Source organism: Geotrypetes seraphini, chromosome 6 (genome assembly GCF_902459505.1).
Source record: "Geotrypetes seraphini chromosome 6, aGeoSer1.1, whole genome shotgun sequence".
Lineage (NCBI taxonomy): Eukaryota > Metazoa > Chordata > Amphibia > Gymnophiona > Dermophiidae > Geotrypetes > Geotrypetes seraphini.
Window position 1 is genome coordinate 183,276,778 of NC_047089.1, and position 21,201 is coordinate 183,297,978.

The 21,201-nt window shown below is 44.5% G+C and overlaps 1 protein-coding gene and 1 long non-coding RNA gene across 3 annotated transcripts in view; one reads left to right on the top strand and one right to left on the bottom strand.

The window, feature by feature from the left end:
- LOC117362625 lies at positions 1 to 4,461 on the bottom strand. 2 transcript variants are annotated; one of them, XR_004539922.1, is made up of 3 exons: positions 4,305 to 4,442; positions 3,050 to 3,111; positions 1 to 366 (listed from the first exon to the last, which is right to left on the bottom strand). It is a non-coding gene; the product is annotated as an uncharacterized LOC117362625 (long non-coding RNA). The 2 variants fall into 2 exon arrangements; XR_004539923.1 differs by lacking the exon at positions 3,050 to 3,111 and having other exon boundaries at positions 4,305 to 4,461.
- Positions 4,348 to 21,201, top strand: part of LOC117362624 (vesicle-associated membrane protein 8-like) — a 26,214-nt gene continuing 9,360 nt past the window's right edge. Inside the window, exons 1-2 of the mRNA XM_033949289.1 lie at positions 4,348 to 4,500; positions 19,589 to 19,750. Coding sequence (XP_033805180.1) covers positions 4,468 to 4,500; positions 19,589 to 19,750 — 195 coding nt within the window. The 5' untranslated portion in view covers positions 4,348 to 4,467. The remainder of the gene's footprint in view (positions 4,501 to 19,588; positions 19,751 to 21,201) is intronic.

Below are 21,201 nucleotides of genomic sequence, written 5' to 3' on the forward strand. Positions count from 1 at the left end.
TCACAGTATAAACACAATAGTTTAATGGTGTAACAGTAATTAAAAAACAAAGTCAGGAAGAGAGGGGGGGAAATTATTGTTTTCAGAATGTTTGTATATTTAAAGGGCTTTTCCCGATTCGTTTATGTTTAAAATTTTTGCAATGCACTGTTAATATTTGAAAATTAATAAAGATATTTTTTAAAAAGCAAAAAACAAAGTCATTTATTTGAAAAAGCTGGCATGTAAAGTTCAACTGAGTACCCTGTTTCAAATATCTCTTCTTCAGGGACCCACACTGTCAGTAAACAAAATAGTACCACTGTCGCTAATCCAGTTGGGGCACTCACTATTCTTCGTTCTCCCAATGTGGCGGACTTCTGGTTCCTGAAAAAAAAGAGCAGCATATAAAGGAATGATGCAGACACTGCAAGAAACACTCCCAGGGCTTCAGCAAATTGAATTCCATTCAATATTGTAATTTAGATCAATCGGTATTAATGATCTAAGTTCAAAAATCCAAAAGTGTTCTCTCTCAAGAAGTCTTTGATGACGAGCACCAGAAAATGGAATAGGAACCTGTTGAATCACAAATCAATTGATATGGGCAAACCCATGCCTTATATCCAAGAAACAACAGGAGCAATCAATGTTTGGATATTTAATCTGCTGTAATGTTCATTAAGTATAAGTGTAATAGCCCATGCGGTTTGCCCAGAATAACCTTCCCAGTTCATGCATGAATGTATGGACATACAACTTCGAGTGCTAATGCAATTTTTTTGTGTGTGTGCAAAATATAGCTGTTGCTAGTGTACACATGTATCCAGCATGCGTTCTCATCTTAAAACATATTTGTTGAGCACCGCCTATGCACTTACAATATTAGATGTAAGAAACCACGTGCTGAGCTTTAGCACAGAGCTCTAACCCACAGCTTTCTATATCAGCCGCAGAGTATTATCTAGAGCTCAGTGCATAGAGAGGATGGAAGGACACAGAGGAGCTGTGTGCATATGTGTTTGTACAAAGAAAAGTCCATGAGCCCTGCATGATGCCTGCTAATTCCCATACTCTAAGGCTCATACTGTAGATAAGGCGAGATATGAGTGACTACACATGTCCTTATTAGGAGCTCCAGTATGTATGAGTCACCAGGGTGTCCCTTGCTACTGTGAGGTGCTGAGAGTGGAGCCCAGCTGCTGGTCTGACCTGAACATCAAGTAATAGTGCCTTTTTCCATAGCACATTACATTGTAATATAGTAAATGATGGCAGAGAAAGACCATATAGATTTTGGAGTCTGCCAGAAAGGTTTTTGTAAATTCTCACACTCCTGAGAATCATACCCTATGTCAAAACCTCCTCAGGACTTCCCTTCTCTCTCAAGTCAACCCCACTATACTTTAGTTTTTTTAATCAAGTCATATCATATAATGATAACTGCTCAAGTGATCCCTTATTTGAACATTATACACTGTCCCATTTGTGAGCACAAGATTCAATGTCACAGTTTTTTTCTTCATGGATTTAATAATAATTTTCCTGAGTAGAGATCATTGAAAGACATCTAGTCTCCTTCTTTCTTTCTGATTCTGCAGATGAGATGACCCAGACCACATCTGGTAGGTTGAAATCTTTTTGGATATCTATGACTCGATCTCTGTCTATGACTAGATCTCTGTCATTTCAGATGTAAACAACATCTGTGTGCATGACAGACAGCTCTCTGGGTGCTTGAGCACGCCCAATTTTGGACAAACTCCTTTACTGTGTTCAGGGAGGGATAGTTTGTGTTGAATTTAGCACCCACAATCATTTTGAAAAGTTGGCTCTTATGCTTGTGGATCTGTAAGTGCCATCTTCTTTTTCCAAGAGGCTTCAGAGTGCTTCCTCCTATCCCCATGCCCTGCAAATTATAACCCATGTGCCTTGTTGAATCATTTCTCTATAATTATCGGCTATATGTAGGTCCTCCTTAAAGCTCTGGAATTTTGTTGCTCAAACTGCATGAGTTTGCACTAATTATTCTCCAACTGTTTAGTTTTTTCTGTACAGCCTTGTGCCTGGCTTCCAGCTCTGCTTTGTTGCAGATGAATGAACTACTGAGATGGTTTCTTTGACTACTTTTCCCTTAATCATTTTATTTTTGGTGTAAGTTATATCCCAGGTCCACACATTTGAATTGCCACCTGATATAAGTAACAGAAAGGTCTCACTTTGTCACAGTACATTTTAATCCAGGAGGCCCACATTAAAGGAGCAGGTACCAGGGCTGTGGAAGCAGTATACAAAACCTTCAATTCTGACTCTGGCCCCTTTTATCAAGCTGCTTAAGGGTTTTTTGTTTTTTTTAAAATCACAGACCGCAACGGTAAGAGCTTCGACGCTGGAGTTATAATTGATACATTGTATTGACTGACTCTGACCCACCCAAAGTTGTTTCTGCCTCCACAGCTCTGGCAAGTACAGTACTAGCTGATTTATAATATGTAATGGTCATTTATTTGAACAGCAACATAAGAACAAAGAAAAAATTGTGCTTCATATTTAATTAAATAATTGATTAATTTCAAAAATTTATACCCACCTATCCCTGTATAGTAAAAACATACATAAAGTTACAAAAAGCAAATTATTAGCCACATATTACTACTTCTGAGTGACAGGGAGACACAGAACAGTGATGCCGATCTTTTTCACAACCCTGCAGTCATTTCACCTGCAGCTGTTATACTGTATTTACTTCCAGTTCTCAAGAGGTAGGACCAGGTTTTCAGAACATCCCTATGGAATATGCATACCTATTACCTCCACTGTATGTAAACAACTCGTTTGTGGGTGTGAGGGCCTCCACTGAATGAACAACAACAACAAAAAAAAGAGTGCTGCTACAAGTAAAGGTGTATAAGAAAAAACATAAAGGAGAAATAGGAAAAAGAGTATGCTTATATATATATAATACTAGGTTTGCTATGCTATGTTAACCACGCTTGTTACACAATGTTTGTCATACTATGCCAAGACATGTTTTGTCATACAATGCTGGTCATGCTGTTTCACCACATACCATGTTAACTGTTTTGCTATTTCTGTCAGACAATATCCTGCCATACCATGTTTGCCAACACCCTGTATAAAAACATATAAATATACTGTACAGTCAAACCTTGGTTGCTGAGCATAATTCGTTCCAGAAGCATGCTTGTAATCCAAAGTGAATTTCCCCATAAGAAATAATGGAAACTCAGACGGTTCGTTCCACAACCCAAAAACTTTAATACAAAATACTGTATGTACTTGTATTGCAAGACCTCGCTTGTTTAGAACAGTCACTACACCCCCGCAGCACCACAGAAGAACCATCAGTTGCGATGATGTGACGCATCTATATTGTATGTACTTGTACTGCAAGACTTCGCTTGTTTAGAACAGTCACTACACTCCCACAGTGAGAGAGAGAAGAACCATCAGTTGTGATGATGTGACGCATGAGAGAAGAACATCAGTTGTGATGATGTGACGCATGTATAGTGTATGTACTGGTACTACAAGACTTTCTTGTTTAGAACAGTCACTACAGTCCTGCAGTGTCAGAGAGAGAAGGACCATCGGCTCAATTGTGATAATGTGATGTGTGTATACTATATGTACTTGTATTGCAAGACATTGCTTGTTTATCAAGTTAATATTTAATAAAATGTTTTGCTTGTCTTGCAAACCAAGTTACTTGCAATCCAAGGTTTTAATGTATATGTAAACCATCCTCATTACTAGACTACACCTTCTGGTGGAACTCTTTAAGTATGTACCACAAATTTGAATCTTATGCATATGAGAAGAAATTGTTTTCTCGACCCTCCACAAACTTGACACGAAACAAATCACCTTGGTCATTCTTAGATTCATATGTTCGTTCTGCTCTATAGACACTTCTGCCTCTCTCTCTTTCTCTTATCCCTCCTGTTTCTCTGTCTTTTTCTGTTCCTTTTCTAAGCAGTTCCAGATACTCTGGATCCTTTTCATTAATCTAGTTCTATTCAAACGATTGTAGATACAAATATTTGATACATGATTTTTATTATGATTCTATGTGTTTGAGCTGCTTTCTGTTTATATTTCTTATAATATTCAATAAAATTATTGAACTAAAAATAAAAAATAAAAAATGTATATGTAAACTTGTAAACCATTCTGAGGACGGGATATAAAGCCAAATAAAAATATATTAGCCAGGGCAACAGCCAATTGAAGGATAAGGAAAGAAAAGGGGGGGGGGGGTGTTGACTTCCAGGCCTCAGGTCCCTCCTGTCCCCTCTTCCTACCTGTGCTGCTCCTCCCCCGGAGCCATAAGGAATCAGGAAGCAGCTGAAGGCAGTGAGTGAGACTGCGAGGAACCAGGAAGTTCCTTCACTTGGGTTTCGTTATTAGAGCGCTGCAGAAAAGGAAAAGAAAAAGGATCGTAAAGCGAGGGGAGGAAACTCGTGGATGGGGGACCCGCCAGCCATGGACCGAAGCCCGGTGAGTCGGTGTCGGGAGAGGGGCTGAAACTTTCCTCTCCCTTCCGTTCTGCTCGCTCTTTCTCGGCTAGCCCTGGGAAGGGGAGGGATCGTAAGTCTTACCCCCAGGTCAGGAGGGGGCTTCTTCCTCTGCAGCCGAGCTGGATCGCGGCCTTGGCCCCGTTTCCTGCGCCTGGTAAATGCTTAGTAAACAGCACCTTAATTGCCATCTTGGAAAGTTTTCAAGTGCTGGCCTGGATGAGAAACAAATGTTATGGCGGGTTGTACTGTGGGACAAAGAGCAAGTGCGTCTGTCTGTGGGCAGCAGGGATGTTTGAAAAACAGGGGAGAAATGTCTTTTCACCGTCCTCTTTAACTTGATTTCTAAGTGGTCTGTCCAGTCAAAGGCTCTAAGCAGGTTTGACCAGTTCACTCTTCCGACAGCTTCCATTATTCTTATTTTTCCTATCTACTATGCCAGTGGCCAAAGTTCAAGGGAAATCTTAAGACTGGTACATAGCCTATTTACAGGGATAATTCATATCGTAACATTTGCAGGGGCGTTTAAGGAAAAAAATATATATAGTACTATCAAAGGCTAATGCCCTGGATTTGAAAGCAAAAAATAAAAAAAGGATTTCTGCCTTGAGTGACATGGACAGTATAGGGAAACAGACAAACAAAGCAGTGAGGTGCAGATAAGTTCCAGGTAGATTACTTTGTATGACGCTCCAAATCAAAGATCACTTTTTTTATTTTTCCATGATGACACCAGCATCAGGAGTCCATCAACTTGCACACCTGCTCAGCACAAATGGTAGGCTTCTGGGTCTGCATACCTTGCTCTTCTGGTACCTCTGCTGCCAAGTTGCTCTTGGTCAGACTAGGAAAAATCTCTCCTCCTTTGGCTGTAGGCCCAGATCAATCTGCCAGGGAAAAAGCTTACTTTCACCTTGTAGTCTTTAAAATATTGGGAAACACCTGAACTTTAACACCTCCAAAAAAGAAAATAAAATAGTAAGGAGGAAGATGGACCTAATGGAAATATTGTCCTGTGAGTTTAAAAAAAACAAAGGAACTCAAACAACTCAGCCAGGTCAAAACTTTGTTGACCCTGAACAAACAAATAAAACTTATTAGAGATAAAATAACAACCAGCTAAAGGTAATTAATCTGCAGGAGAAGATAGAATCTCTTTGAAATATTTTCTAATTATAGTAGATTCTCAGTTATCCGGCACCCATGGGGATTAGTGGATACCGGATAACTGTTTTTCTGGTTGCCTGAGAGTTACTGTAGAATACTGTACTGTACAAGGAGTGTCTGCCAGATTTCAATTCCTCCCTCCTGCCCATCCCGAAGCACTAGTGCAGCAGCAGTCCTGAGCCACAAACCTCCCTCCCTCAAGCCCCGAAGCAACAGAAGCAGGCGGCGGTCTTGACCTGCGAACCCTCAATTCCTCCCTCCTGCCCATCCCGAAGCACTAGTGCAGCAGCAGTCCTGAGCCACAAACCTCCCTCCCTCAAGCCCCGAAGCAACAGAAGCAGGCGGCGGTCTTGACCTGCGAACCCCCTTGCTCGCTCCTTCCTTCCTTCCCTCCCTTCCTTCCCCGAAGCGGCAGCTGGTCAGCAGGAGGCAGCACTAAAAACAGTCTGCTTGTGACCAGTCCTGGCAAGGCCTTTCCTGTTTTGAGCATTGCCTTCAGATGAACGGCTGCCATTTTGGGTAAGGGAAGGAGCGAAGGGGTTTGCGGCTCAGGACTGCCACCTGTTTTTGCTGCTTTGGGGCATGAGGAAGGGGGGTTTGCGGCTCAGGCTTGCTGGTGATTTGGAGAGGGAGGGAGGGAGGGAGGGGGGGTGTGGCTCAGGACTGCCGCCGCTTCTACTGCTTCAGGGCTTGAGGGAAGGAGGTTCGTGGTGGTGCTTCAGGGAATGTTTTGTTTTTTTTCCAAGGCAATTTTTTTGCTGGGTGGGTGAGAGTACTGTAATTAGAGAATGACATGGGAACAAATTTTTCCCTGTCCCACACAGGAACTCATTTTTCCGTCCCGCCCCAGCGAGTTCTTTTTCTGTCCCTGCCCCATTCCTACAAGCTCTGTCCTCATCTGCAGAAGCCTCAAACACTTTAAAATCTTAAGTGTTAAGGTTTTTTGCGGTTAAAACTGAGTTTACAGGAATTAGGCAGGGTCAGGGAGAGCGGCAAAACTCACGGGGACAAGGAAATAGAGTTTCTGCAGGGACGGGGAGAAATTTGTCCCTATGTCATTCTCTGACTGTAATATCTCTAAAGAAAGTAATCTAAGAAACTAAGTTTAGGCCTGTCAAATGTTGCCTCTGCCTTAAATTTCTATAGAATGGACAGAAGTTCCGCTGTCCTTAGATACTGATACACACATGCTTGCCAACATTCCTAAGTATGACTTGTGACGATAAAATGCATATGATCATTCTAGGCTAACCTTTGAAAGCATTTGCCAGTACCATTCTGATGTCTACAGTAGAGAATGATACGGTGACAGAATTCATCACCGTTCCCATCCCCGCGGATAACCGCGGGAAACCATCTCCATGTCATTCTTTAAGGAGAGAGGGAAGAATCAGAATATGAATGGCCACAACCACTGACCCTCAAGCTTTGCTTTGAAGAATGCTGGTGTAGAAGGAATGAGGTTGAAATAGACACTAAAAAATGACATGGGATTATTTCCCGCGGTTATCCGTGGGGACGGGAACGGTGATGAATTTTGTCACCGTGTCATTCTCTAGTCTACAGCACTGATTAGGAGCTACTAAACTATCACAGTGCAGTGGTAGCAGATTAGTCCAAAGCCCACGTCTTTGAACTGGAGCCAGTGGTAGCTCTGTAGTGTTAATAGACCCTATAGCGTCATAAAGCTAGTGTTTGTGTGTGTTGTCTCCTGGGATTTACTCTGGTTCTTCTTGCAGCTCAGGTAGTGATGTCATGAAGACAGCTGAAATAACAGTTCTTTATTTATATACAATTTTATTACACACTTTTACAAAATAAAAGATCAGATCATAAAAACAAACAAATGACTACACAAACATCAGCTCCCTGTTATAGGTAGACCTCACTTATCCAACTCCAACCCCAGCCATGGAGTTATAGACCGTATACAAATTTCCCCCACTAAAAGATAAAGGGCCTCATTTTCAAAGCATAGGTTTATATGGTACCATAGGTTTATATGGTACTTTGTGGGCCGGACTCTGCAAACGGCACTGTTATCGACGCCCGCCTACAAAATGGCTGCTGATTGTGTGTCAATCATGCAACGACACCTCATGGACAATCACAGCTGCGTGAAAGGAAGGCACTGGGTTTTAAAGGCCTAAATTTCCGGCACGTACCTTCCACAAGAATTGTATCTACAGAGGCGCCCAAGGCCACGTCTGGCATTAAACACGCTTACAGTAGCCTTAGGTGCTTCTTTAGTTGGGACAAAGATGCAGTTTACGGAGGCGCCCCATTTTTTTTTTTTTTTTTTAACAAAGTTTTTAATTGAACCAATTAAAACTATTTAAGTTAGGCGATGGTAGGGTGTCTACTGCCACTTAACTAATGGCGTCATTTTGAGAATTTGCTCCTGGGTGGCTTAAGTTCTTTGAAAATGAGCCCCAAAATCTCTGCTGTACAACAGAGCAAAATTCAACTTGCTCAGGATTTTGTGTACTCGTACCCTCTTACTGTCTGACCTCTAACGCAGCCCAGAAGTGGGCGAAATATGGCCACATTGGGTGTGTATTAATAAAAGGTACTTTATTTTAATGCTATTTCTTCATGACCTGTATACTTCATATACCATTTGGGTTCTCTCGGGACAGGTTTGTGAACTCCTTGGGTATAGAAGTAACTGAAAAGGAGCATGAGCTGACAGTGGACACAAATCCAACAGGAGCAGCATTCTCCTACTGTTGAGGGTGATAAGAAAGAAAATGTAAAGGTGTGGCAAGCAGAGACCAGATAGGGGTATGGGGAATAAAAGAACTCTGTGCCCAATTACAGCTATAAACATTGCTGTTAGCACATATTTTTTACTGACTCAAAATATGCAACGTGAAATTGTTGAAGCCTTTATAACTTGTTTTTGATCTTGAAAGAATGGCTTTATTTAAAAGCCCACTTTTCACCAAACAGCTATACAGTATAAGGCTGGCTAATGGGTAGCGCCACCCTCTGTCAATCTCTGCTCCTGGCACAGTGATTCGGACTTGGTCCAGGACCTCTGCTATGATTTCATGCTCCTACCCTGATGGAGGGTAGATCATGCTCCTAATGCTATAGATCTACTGTCTAGCTCCTTAAGGTCAGACCAAGGGATCATGAAAGAACATGGTGGCCAGTGCTGGTTCCTCTACCCATGGCTCTTGGTTTGCCTATGGTAGTGAGGAGAGGGGACAAGAGTCTACAGCAGTGTATCGCAAACTGTGTGCCTTCTAAGATTGTAAGTGTGCCGCGGCTCACTGGGCAGAAAGAGAGGCTTCGGCGCCTGTGTCAGCTGACTTCTACTGTCGCATATCTGCTGGGACTCCTGCCTTCCTCGTCTCCGCACCCCTGGACCAGCAGCGGTAGCTCTGTGTGCTTCTAACTTTGGCACACAGCTGCCGCTAAGCAGTAGTTTAGCCACGGTTTCATCAGGCAGCCTCGGGGCCTTTGCTAGGCCAGCCCGCATCGCATCATCGAAGCGGCCCGCATCGCATCATCGAAACCACGGCTAAACATGGGGAGCAGGGAAGGGGGAAGTGGTACTGCTGGACGGGGGAGGAGGGAAAGGAGAAGGGGTAATGCTGGATGGGGGAGGAGGGAAGGGAGAAGGGGTAATGCTGGACAGGGGAGGATGGAAGGGAGAAGGGGTACTGCTTAACATGGGGAGCAGGGAAGGGAGAAGGGGTAATGCTGGACAGGGGGAGGAGGAAAGGGAGAAGGGGTAATGCTGGACAGGAGGAGGAAGGAAGGGAGAAGGGGTACTGCTGAACATGGGGAGCAGGGAAAGGGGAGATTGTACTGCTGGACAGGGGGGAGGAGGGAATGGGTAATGCTGGACAGGGAGAGGAGGGAAGGGGTACTGCTGGACAGGGGGGAGGTAAAAGGAAGGGAGAAGAGGTGCTGCTGGACCTGGCAAAAAGGGAGGGAAAGGAAAGGTGCTACACACTGGAGGGGAGGGTGAGATGGTGCATGGGGGGGAGAGCATGTTGGGTTGGGGGATGGGTAGGAGGGATGCCACTCGAGGGAAGAGGCAAGGACAGAGAGAAAAAGCTTGCAGGAAACAAAGTGGATGGGGATGACAGAAAGGAGGGAAGAAGAAATGTTACAATCTGGGGAAGGGGGAGATGGCAGAGTGAAAAGTTGGACTCATGGAGGGGGAGGAGAGATGTTGATTGGGGGAGGGAAGGAGGACCAGAGGAAAAGCATGCAGGAGGAAGAGAGAAAAAAATGTTGGACTGGTGAAAAGGAGGGATGACATGTTGGACTGGGAGGGGGACCAGAAAGGAGGAAGGGAAAGAGAAATGTTATACTGGGGGGGGGGGGAGAAGAGAGATGACTAAAGGAAGGGATAGATACCAGACCAGGGAATGGAAGGGAAGGAGGGGAGTCTGGTAGTGCTATAGAAATAATAATAATAGTGGTAGTAGTAGAGAGAGATGCCAGACTGGGAAGGGGGGAAAGGAAGGAGAGAGATGTTGGACCACTGGGGAAGAAGGAGGGAAAGAGAGAGATGTCAGACCATGGAAATAGGAAGGGAAGGTAAGACATGGAAAAGTAGATTTTGAGAAGAAAGCAGAAAAATGGAAACATTGAATGGTAAGTTAGTGCCAAAGATGGATGCAAACTATGAGACTTATTCCATCATATATATATATGGGTTAAATACTGTTTTTCTCAGCAGATTGACTAAAGGAAGGGATAGATACCAGACCAGGGAATCTGCTGAGAAAAACAGTATTTAACCCATATATATATGATGGAGTAAGTCTCATAGTTTGCATCCATCTTTGGCACTATATGTATATATAGGTTAAATACTGTAAGTCTCATAGTTTGGACTTTAAGCACTTTGCTTATCTCCCATTTAAATTGCATTACCCTGTCCTTAGTTGAAAAGATGGATGCAAGTCAGAAAGAAAAACAGTCAGTGGATAAGAAGGCCCTGGAAACATAGTTTAAAACCACAGAAAAATAAAGTCACCAAAAGCCCACCCATTCCACACCTACCAAGATGCCCATTTCTACCCTGGACGCAACGATTGTCTTTGATAGAAGTAATGGTGTGACGGGTGTTGTGCGGGCGCATCAAATTCGCCAATAGTCTCCCCGTTTTATCCCCCCATCGGTAGAGTTTGTATTTGTAACAGTATATATTGCGAGTGGCCCTTTGATCTAAAAGTAGGTTAAGTTTTTTCTTAACGTCGTGCATGGCCTGCTTGGAAGTGTCGTCTAAACGCGAAATATGTAGAGAGCGATAGCTGGCAAGGTCCCGCGATAAGGCCAAGAGTTCCCCTTCCCGCTTCTTATTCCGCGACGCGGTGTATGCCAATATATGGCCTGGCATAACCGCTTTAGCCGCTTCCCAATAAACAACGGGGCCTACATCTGTTACTGAATTAGTGCTGTGAAACTCCTCCCCCCTCTTTTGAAAAAATTCCCGAAATTCCGCGTCTTTGTAAAGGAATGGGGACATCCGCCAAATATGACTCTCAGTCTGTGATCCGAATTGTAAGTCAAGGCTTAATAGAGCATGGTCAGATACTAAAGGTGGGGAGAGACTCGCCGCCAATAGGTGCGGGAAGAGAGAGGCCGAAATGAGAAAGTAGTCAATGCGCGAGTGAGACAGATGGGGGTGGGAATAGAAAGAGAAATCAAGTTCAGAGGGGTGCAGCGTGCGCCAAGAGTCCAGCAAATCCAGCTCTTTAATGAGAAAGTGTACCCCTCTTGCGAAGTGTCCCTTTGGCACCGTGTGAGCCGGTCTACGATCCCATTGGGGATGTGCAACAAAGTTAAAGTCGCCTCCCATTATGACCGGTTGAGGCATGAGAGGTGCCAAGTGACCCACCACTGACGCAAAGAAGGCCTGAGAATACGTATTAGGTGCATAGATATTGCACAAAAGTAAAGGTTTGCCCCAGAGCTCGCCCACGAGGATAAGAAACCTCCCATTGGGGTCATCAATTTGGCTATGCAGGTGGAAGGGTAAATTCTTATGTATGAGAATTGCCACCCCGCATTTCCGAGAGGTAAATGATGCAGAGTGTACCTGTCCCACCCATCCCCTACGCAGTTTCCCATGTTCCCCAGAGCTCAGATGGGTCTCCTGTAAGAATGCTATGTCAGTGTGTTCACGCTTAAGATATGCTAAGATTTTAGTACGCTTAATGGGTGAATGTATCCCATCTACATTTAAAGATTTAACATGCAATTGTACCATTTAACCGACAGATATATATGAAGCATACATATAATAACCAAAAGAGGAGCGGTAGAGGCCGTCCCAGCCTGTGCCTCCACCCACTCTTGAAATATCTAAGTAACTTGCACATACCAGAACAGTGACTCAGCATTGAAAGACTCATACAAGCATCCAAACACCCCTCAGACATACCCCTCATGCTTACCCGAACCAGACGCCCATCCTCACCCTCAGGCAAGCTCCATACGGTTATCCACCAGAGAAAGCAAGCATACAAACCCATACAAGCAACCACACAGTCCACAGGCACCCGAACACTCATTCGCCCCCCCTCCCAGCCCACCCAATAGACTTCACAGCAAGGAAAATCCTCGCTAATCCCCAACTCTTAAATCAAAACCAACAGGCAGCCCCGGGCCGCAGCACTGAGTGATATGGGCTACTCCAACACGTCCAAGACCCCTACACAGAGAAAGCGGCCCAGACCCATAGGTAAACAATAATAAAATAAGAATAAAAAATAAAGGTCAGATGGGAGCGAGTTATCAGACACTCAAGCCCCCAAAAGAAAGGAACCTTGCAAAAGTAGAGAACATGCTATTCAAGAGGAAGTAACTGTAGCTGATAAGATCCATAAGGCAAACATGGATCACAGATACCACTGGATAGGGTCAGCCAAAGCATGTGCACCGCAGTACATCCAAAACATGAAAACAGGGAATCCAGTGTGCCAGTCAGCCCCGCCTGAGCAGGAGTAAGAGGGCCGAGTATTGCACAGGAGCAGTCCCCGACAGAGCACAGTTGCCCAATCTCCGCTATAAGACCATCTTATGCCAGGAACAGGCGGCTCCATCGTATAGCCACCCAGCACGGGACGCCCAAGAGGGCCGCCCCCGGCACAACACAGCAGAGTGAAGGATCTTCATAACAGCATCAACATCAGCAGCCCCCCGTCAGTTTACGTGCCCAAAGTGTAACAGGATAACAAGGCATATGGGGGCTAGTCCGAGGACCGGTGTAGAAAGGAATCCCCTACAGGTCAAGAGACCCCCCGGTCCCCGCGTGCGGCAGCAGGAAGAGATTTGATGAAGCCCTCCAACGCCTCCGGAGTATCCTAAAAAGTAGTGGTGTTGTTGTAAGATACTCGGGCCCTAGCCGGGTACAAGAGGGCAAAGCAGATGTTGCGCTTGAAGAGCTCGCTGCAGTAAGGCGCCATGGCCCGGCATCTAGACGAGACTTGAGGGGAGAAATCTTGGAAGAAAAGAATCTTGTGCCCCTCAAATTGCAGGTTCAGATTTTTGTCACGTCTGTAGGCAGCCAGCACCCTCTCCTTCATAGCGTAATTGTGGAACCTTGCAATGACCGGCCGGGGCCTGGCGTCATCCTCTCGCCGGGATCCCAGTCTATGGGCGCGCTCAATAAAGAACGGCGCCGGTTTATCAGGCAGGCCAACAGCCTTAGGCAGCCATTCCTCCAGCCAGCATCGCAGGTCCACGTCGCGGATAGAGTTAGGGACCCCCACAAACCGGAGATTATTACGTCGGCCTCTGTTCTCCTGATCCTCGAGGCGCTCCAATAAAGTCTTGTTCGTAGATTCCAGCGTGCGCAGCCTTTCCTCATGATTAGCCACAGTGTCCTCCTGCTGAGCAATGCGGTCCTCAGCCCTCTGCAGCCGCCCAGCCTGAGAGTCAAGGCTTTCCTTTATGCCCTCCATGAAGGTATGGATGGTGGCCAACTTATCTTCCATGACCAGCGTGAGGGATCGGGTCAGCTCCTGAACCGCCGCTGCCTCCAGAGTAAAAACAGGCGCCTCGTGGCTGTCCGCCATTTTGGCGTCCGTTCCCCTCTGTCTGTCCCTCGCAGTTCGTGCGGGTTTAGCGGCCATCAACACGTCCCGAGGCCGGGAAGGTGACAAAAGACGCGGCCACTCAAGGGACACCGAAGCTGCTTTTAAAACGGGACCGCCGGCCAGGGTAAAGCTGCGAAATGTAGCAAGATATATGCGTGCGGCCCGGAGCTACTCAGAGGCACGTCCGTTCACTCTCCCGGCATCACGTGCCCCCCATCTTCTAAATCTAATCTTATCTGGTATTTATGTGTTGCACTATGCCTACAAAGGTTCAAGGTGACTTACAGAATTGTTTAGTATAGTACAGAGAACCTTAGAACATAGATAGGAAGCACTAGAGATACATTAAGACCTCTGGGAATCCTCAAGGTAAAGATTGTTGTACCATGCAGCGAAAGAGGTAGTTTGGTACAACTCAGTGGAGTTGTGTCCCTCCCCTTCCTGAAAGATCCTAAGTTCTCTGTTTTTTTACTTTGGGAAGTTAGTTATGTTAGCGTTTTTAGGCACGAAAATTTTGCCAGTGGCCATCTTGTATTTTTTGTGATCTTTTTTTCACAAGTTCCCTGCACTTCCAAAACTTAATTATTTGCCTCAAAACTGGTTGGGATGGGGTCATTGGGCTCTAGTACCCAAAATTCATGCCAGGATTGTGCACATTCTGCACCTCAGGAGTGGCCTTGTGCCTTGTGCTTCCCTGCATGGACTGGAGAGGCGGGAGCGGCCAGCTTAACCTCTCCTGAGAATAATCGGCTGACAAAAAGGGTGGCGCTTTCTATTTTCAGGGCTTGGATATAGTGACTGTACCACGTGAGAGGACTCGTATGCTCCACAGCAAAAGCAGCACACAGTAGTCATCACAAGGTGACTCCTCGCTCGAAGGTACAGCTTCCATCTCTGAATTTATTAAATTATTATGGCAAGCCTTTCAGAAGAGTTGTGCTCCACCTGTGCAGTCCCACTGCGAGCTGGACTTGCCTACTTAAAGCTTAGCCTTTCAAAGAGCATCTATTTCACAGTCTGGCACTGCTCAGGTCTTGGGAGACCTGTTTGCAGGGATTACCAATGACGAGGATATTCTTACTGTTCCCCTTGTCTCTGCAAATGTGTCTCCTCTGTATGGAGACTCAGGAACATTCGCTGTTACTTTAAATCTTATTTTGACTTTACCACCTTAGGATGATCCCATGGTTCTGCACTTTTTAAGTCCACTCTCTTACCAGATCTCATTTTGGAGTCTGTGCATGAGCTCAATTTAGACTTGTAGCCAGATACTTCTGCCTCCTCTCTCATGAATGTAGTGAGGGTTCAATTTTGGCGTTTCCCTGGCATCTGGACATTTAGAATGGCATAATAAAAAAATAATATGTCTTAAGTCCATTTTGGGCCTAGAGTGCTAGTTGCCTAAAGTCGGCAGCATCTAAAGTCCATTCTCAAAAAATGCGTCCAAAATTATTATTTTTTTGAGAATTGTCTAATTATACGTCCAGACGTTTGATCGTCCAGACCGCCAAGTCGTCTATCTTTATACTGCATTTTCATCCAAAAAAATCTTCCCAAGTCCAAAATGCCTAGGACAAGACCTTTTGGACGTGGGAGGGGCCAGGAAAGTGATGGACTGGCCACCCAGACATAGCAACAGAGTAGTGGGGCACCTTATAAGGCAGTGCTGTGAACTTCACAAAAAGGGTGCCACATAAACATCTCACCATGACTCCCTTGCAGGTCATGGTGAGCTTCCCAAAACCCACTACAGGACTCCCCAGAAATTCGGGTTTTTTGTGGGGGAGACTAGAGAGGGCAGCGGGAGAGGCAGGAGAGAGCAGCTGGAGCGCCCGCGAGTGAAGGAACTCACTTGCTGTATGCATGCATATAGATCTCATGCATATTCTTTGAGGAAACCCTGAAAACCAACTGAATTGCGGCCCTCAAGGAAGGACTTTGAGACCATCTCTCTCTCCTTCAATCCATTTGAAATTCTGCTGCATGACATATTCCCCCAGTGTCCCTGTTCTCACATTACCCTTTTCCTCAAGTCACTTCATTGGCTCCCTATCCATTTCTGCCTACAGTTCAAACTCCTCTTACAAGTGCATTCACTCTGCAACTCCTCTTATCTCTCCCTATACCCCTCCCCAACACCTTCGTTTCTTTGGATAAGTGTCTCTTATCTGTACCCTTCTCTACTGCCAACTCCAGACTTCATCCCTTCTATCTTGCTGCACCGTATGTCTGGAACAGACTGCCCGAGTCAGTACATTGAGCTCCGTCTCTGGCAGTATTCAAATCTAGGCTAAAAGCCCACTTTTTTTTGAGGCTGCTTTTATCTCCTAACTCTTACTAATCATTCACTCTGTGAGAATTCCCTAACCCCTAATTGTCCCATTTGTCTATTTTGAGCTCTACTGAGTAGGGATTCTCTTAATATGTTAAATGTACAGCGCTACATATGTCTGGTAGCAATATAGAAATAAGTAGAAGTAGAAAGGCTAATAGTTAATAGAAAAATGAAGGCAGGTAAAGACCATATGGCTTATCTAGTCTACCTAACCATACCATCTACCGTCCCCCTCCTTTTCCTTGGAGATCCAACGTACTTGTCCTAAGCTTTCTTGAATTCGGATACACTTTTTGTCTCCACCACCTTTACCTGGAGACTGTTCCAAGCATTCATCATCTTTTCCTGAAAAAGTATTTTTTAAGGTTACTTCTAAGTCTGTCCCCTTTTACCATCATCCTATGCCCCCTCATTCCAGAGTTTTCTAAAATTGAAAGAGCCTCATCTCATGTGCCACATAAATATTGAAAAGTCTCTTTATCACATCTCCCCTCTCCCGCCTTTCCTCCAAAGTACAAAATATACATACTGAGATATTTAAGTCTGTCCCCATATGATGAAGACCATCGACATTTTAGTAGCCTTCCTCTGGACTGACTCCATCCTCTTTATATCTTTTTGAAGATACAGTCTCCAGAAATGTAGATAATATTCTAAATGAGATCTCACCAGAGCCTTATACAGAGGCATCAATACTTCTTTTTTTCTATTGGCCATTTCTTTCTCTGTGCACCCAAGCATTCTTCTAGCTTTCGATGTCACCTTTTCAACCTGTTTAGCCACCTTAAGATCATCACATACTGTCACACCATTCCTCTTTCATGCACAGAAGTTCTTCACCCCCTAAACTGTATCATTCCCTTGGGGTTTTGCAGTCCAAATGCATGATCTTGCATTTCTTAGCATTAAATCTTAGCTGCCATATTCTGGACCATTCCTCAAGCTTCGCTAGGTCCTTCTTCATGTTATCCACACCATTAGGAGTGTCTACTGAATTGCAGATTTTGGTATCATCCACAAAAAAGCAAATCTTACCAGACAGCCTTTCAGCAATATTGCTTACAAAAATGTTTAAAAGAACAGATCCAATAACTGAATCTTGAGGTACACCACTGATAACATCCATTTCTTCAGAGCAATCTCCATTGACCACTACCCTCTGTTGCCTTCCATTCAACCAGTTCCTGACTCTGTCCGTCACTTTGGGGTCTATACCAAGGGTACATTATTTATTAGGCAACTGTGGAACAATCTCAATACACTGCATCTAGTGCTTTCCCTCTATCCAATTCTGTGGTCACATAGTCAAAGAAATTGATTAGATTTGTCTGACAAGACCTGCCTCTTGTGAATCCATGTTGCCTTGGATCCTGGATTCCAGAAACTTCACTAAGCATTTCCATTAATTTATTTACTATAGAATTTGGATTTTCTGGCCTATAGTTCCCTACCTCTTTCTCTTTCTATCTTCCACTTTTGTGGGGAGGGACCATAACTGCCCTTCTCCAGTCCTCAGGTACCATTTGATTCTAGAGAAGGTCTTCCCAAGGAGTATCGAAAGACATTGCATGATGTGATACCCACCATCGAGCCTTTTCAGAGTAGCCCTCGTACTCTGGAATGCATTCCCTGAAAGGGTTCGCTTAACACAAGACTATTGCTACTTCAGGAAGCAGATGAAAGCTTTGCTCGTCGCCCAATCCTTTAATGGAAGAAGTAACTAACCCGATAGTCATATACACAAGGAAGGACACTTGACTGCACATACTATAGCAGGACGTATTTCTCCTCTCCTACTCTGAATGAGGATAATTTTCAAGCACCAGTTTGATATCATGTGCAACTTTCTTCAAATTAGTCCCTTATTTTCTAACCTCTATTACTCTATCTCTATCATTCCTTCTTTGCTTACACCCTATTCTGTCAAATGTTTTATTGTGCATTGTGTTGACATTGTAATGTAATATACTATGCCATGTTTGTAATCTGAATATTTTTGATTATCTATTGCTTATCGTGTATCCAAGTGATAACAATAAAACTGAAGTTAAAATACACATACAGGGATAACAAAAACTATTTGACTTGATACTTAAGGAAAGAGGGGGAGAAATACAATATTAAAAAAAGAAAGAAAGAAAGAACAAAGGAATACCATAAAGGAAGGGGAGGGAAAATAGTTAAAATAAAGAGTAATAAAAGAAATCTCTTAAAATTTATGTTATAGGCATCTTGAAATAGGAATGTTTTAAGGTTGGATTTAAACTTAGCTACTGAAGATTTTTAGCGAAGATGTAGAGCTGGGGTGCACAACTCCGGTCCTTGAGTGCCGAATCCAGTCGGGTTTTCAGGATTTCCCCAGTGAATTTTCATGAGATCTATTTGCCTGCACTGCTTCCATATTGATCTCATGCATATTCATTTGGGAATTCCTGAAAGCCTGGCCAGGCGAAGGCCGAAGTTGTGCATCCCTGATATAGAGGCATAGCATTCCATAATGTAGGAGCTGTTACTGAAAAGATGGATTTTCGTGTTGTCGTAAACAAAACGTTGTAAGGAAGGGACAGAAAGAGAAGATTTTGATGACTAGATCATAGTGTTCTTGAAAGATTATATGGTAAAAGTAGTTGTCAATAAGCGCTGGAGAATGGCGGTGTCTAGATTTGAAAGTAAGAATCAAAATTTTGTATATAAGTCGGTGAGTGAGAGGTAGCCAATGAGAATCAATAAGAAGAGGAGTAACATGATCCAGATGTCTTTGCCTTGAATAATAATTTCATGGCAGTATTTTGTATTATTTGCAATCGTCTTATCTCTTTTTGGCAAATTTGGTACAAAGAGTTGCAATAGTCTAGGTGTGAAATGACCAGAGAATGAATTAAAATGTTAAGAGATACAGGTTCTAACAAGGCTGATATTGAATGTGTCATTTTTTTAACATTTTTGAACTACGGAACTTATTTGTTGATGGTAAGTTAGTTTATTGTCTAAGATTACCCCTAGTAATTTGGGTGGCAAGTGAAATGCACGCAAAAGAAAAGCGCACTGACAATTGAGCGCGACCACGTGGAGCGTGCCAGAAAATGTTAACAACACAATCACGCGCACTGTGTCATTCTCTATACTTGGAGCAAGGAAGGGTTAAGTGGTTTAACCAGTCACAAGAAGTTGCAGTGGGAATGTGGGTGATATAAAGTCTTGTGCTCAGTTGTCTGGGGCGCATGCATTTGACTATGAACCCTTTGCACTCGGTTGTCTTGCGCTCACTTGTCTTGCGCTCACTTGTCTTCGCGCAATTGTCTGCGCGCATTTGACTATGAACCAGTAATTTGATGTTAGTTTCCATCTGAATTGGTCTTGATTGTATGTAAATAGGTGGTATTAGTTCCTCTTTGTCATCATATGAGAATAGAAAAGCTTTATTACTGACTTGTGATCTCTTTCCCTCTCTCTCTCTCTCTCTCCACCTGACTGAAGCATGAATTTATCTCTTTCCCCAGGAGGAAGCTGGGGCCAGTGACATGGGGCATGATCAGGTACACCACCTGCAGAGTCAGGTGGAAGGTGTGAAGAACATCATGTCACAAAATGTGGACCGGATCTTAGCCCGTGGGGAGAACCTGGACCAACTAAGGAACAAGACGGAGGACCTGGAGGCCAGTGTGAGTGACTAGACTCTGTCCACCTCTCATTTTCTTCTTTTCACTTTTCTAGCTGGCTCATTCATTTTTGACACAAGTCTCCAATACTTCACCCAACCTCCACAATATCCAACATCCCTCCACAAAATTACAAGTTGTTCCACATGCTCTCATATATTTCAAATCTGGCAAAATGTGGCCTCAGGTACATTTTGCCAGATTTGAAATATATGAGAGCATGTGGAACTACTTGTAATTTTGTGGAGGTGGAGGTTGGGTGAAGTATTGGAGACTTGTGTTGTATAACTCCCAACCATTAATGAAATAGTGCCATCTTTAGTGTGAATGCACAGTGTCATTCATTTATGAAGCAACAGGGAGAGTTCAGTCAGTGTCTTCTCTGGATTGGGTGATGTACCCAATGTAGGATTCTTTTTTAAATGGAACACCCGGCTATAAGTAGCAGAATTGTGGCTGTTATCCCAGGACAAGCAGGCAGCATATTAACGCATGGGTGACGTCACCAACGGAGCCCCGGTACGGACACTTTTAACTAGAAAGTTCTAGTTGGCCACACCGCGCATGCACGAGTGCCTTCCCGCCCGACGGAGGAGTGCGTGGTCCCCAGTTTCTTTGTTTCCGCGGAACGAAGAAGACGCATGTGTTTTCAACGGCTGTTGAAAAATCAGTTTCTGCCTTCCCGCTCGCGTAATTTTTAGTTTTTCTTCTCTTTTTTTCCCTTCGGGTTACTTTTCTTTTATTTAAAAAAAAAAAAAAAAACTCGTTGAGTTTTCTTTATTTTTTCAGGCCGGCCCCAGCGGGGCCTGTTGCCACCATACAGGCCTCCGTTTTCGATTTTGCGGAGGCCGTGTTTCCCTTCATGCCCCCTCAGCCGGGCTTTAAGAAGTGCCAGCGGTGTGCACGCCCGATTTCTCTCACCGACCCGCACAATTGGTGCCTGCAGTGCTTGGGTCCGGAGCATTGGGCTGACACCTGCACCCGCTGTGCTACTCTTAAAAAGCGCACATTGAAAAATAGGCAGATCCAGCAAAATATTCTTTTTGGTACCGGATCTACCATGGAACCTGCCGCGACGTCGACGGCACCTCAAAAGTCGGCACCGACTACTTCGACGCCACCGGATCCTTCTTCAGGGTCGCTGGCCCCAGGTAAGCCGGCTAAGAAGCTTTCCACTTCCCTTGAGCGCCCTCCTGCCACGGCTGCGACGCCGGTCCTCCCGGCACCGCACTGACCCCGCAAACGCTCCGCTCCGATATCGGTGAGTGCCTCGTCATCGGCCTCCTCATCGCCGGAGCGTAGAGCGGCACCTATGGTACCGAAGAAGAAAAAAGCGGTACCGGTGCCTCCCCTGGATGACCGCATCGCGGCCATACTCCAAGCCCAATTGCAAGAACAGCTGCAGCAGCAACTCCAGCAACTGTTGCCGGCGATGTTGGCCCCACACCTTCCAG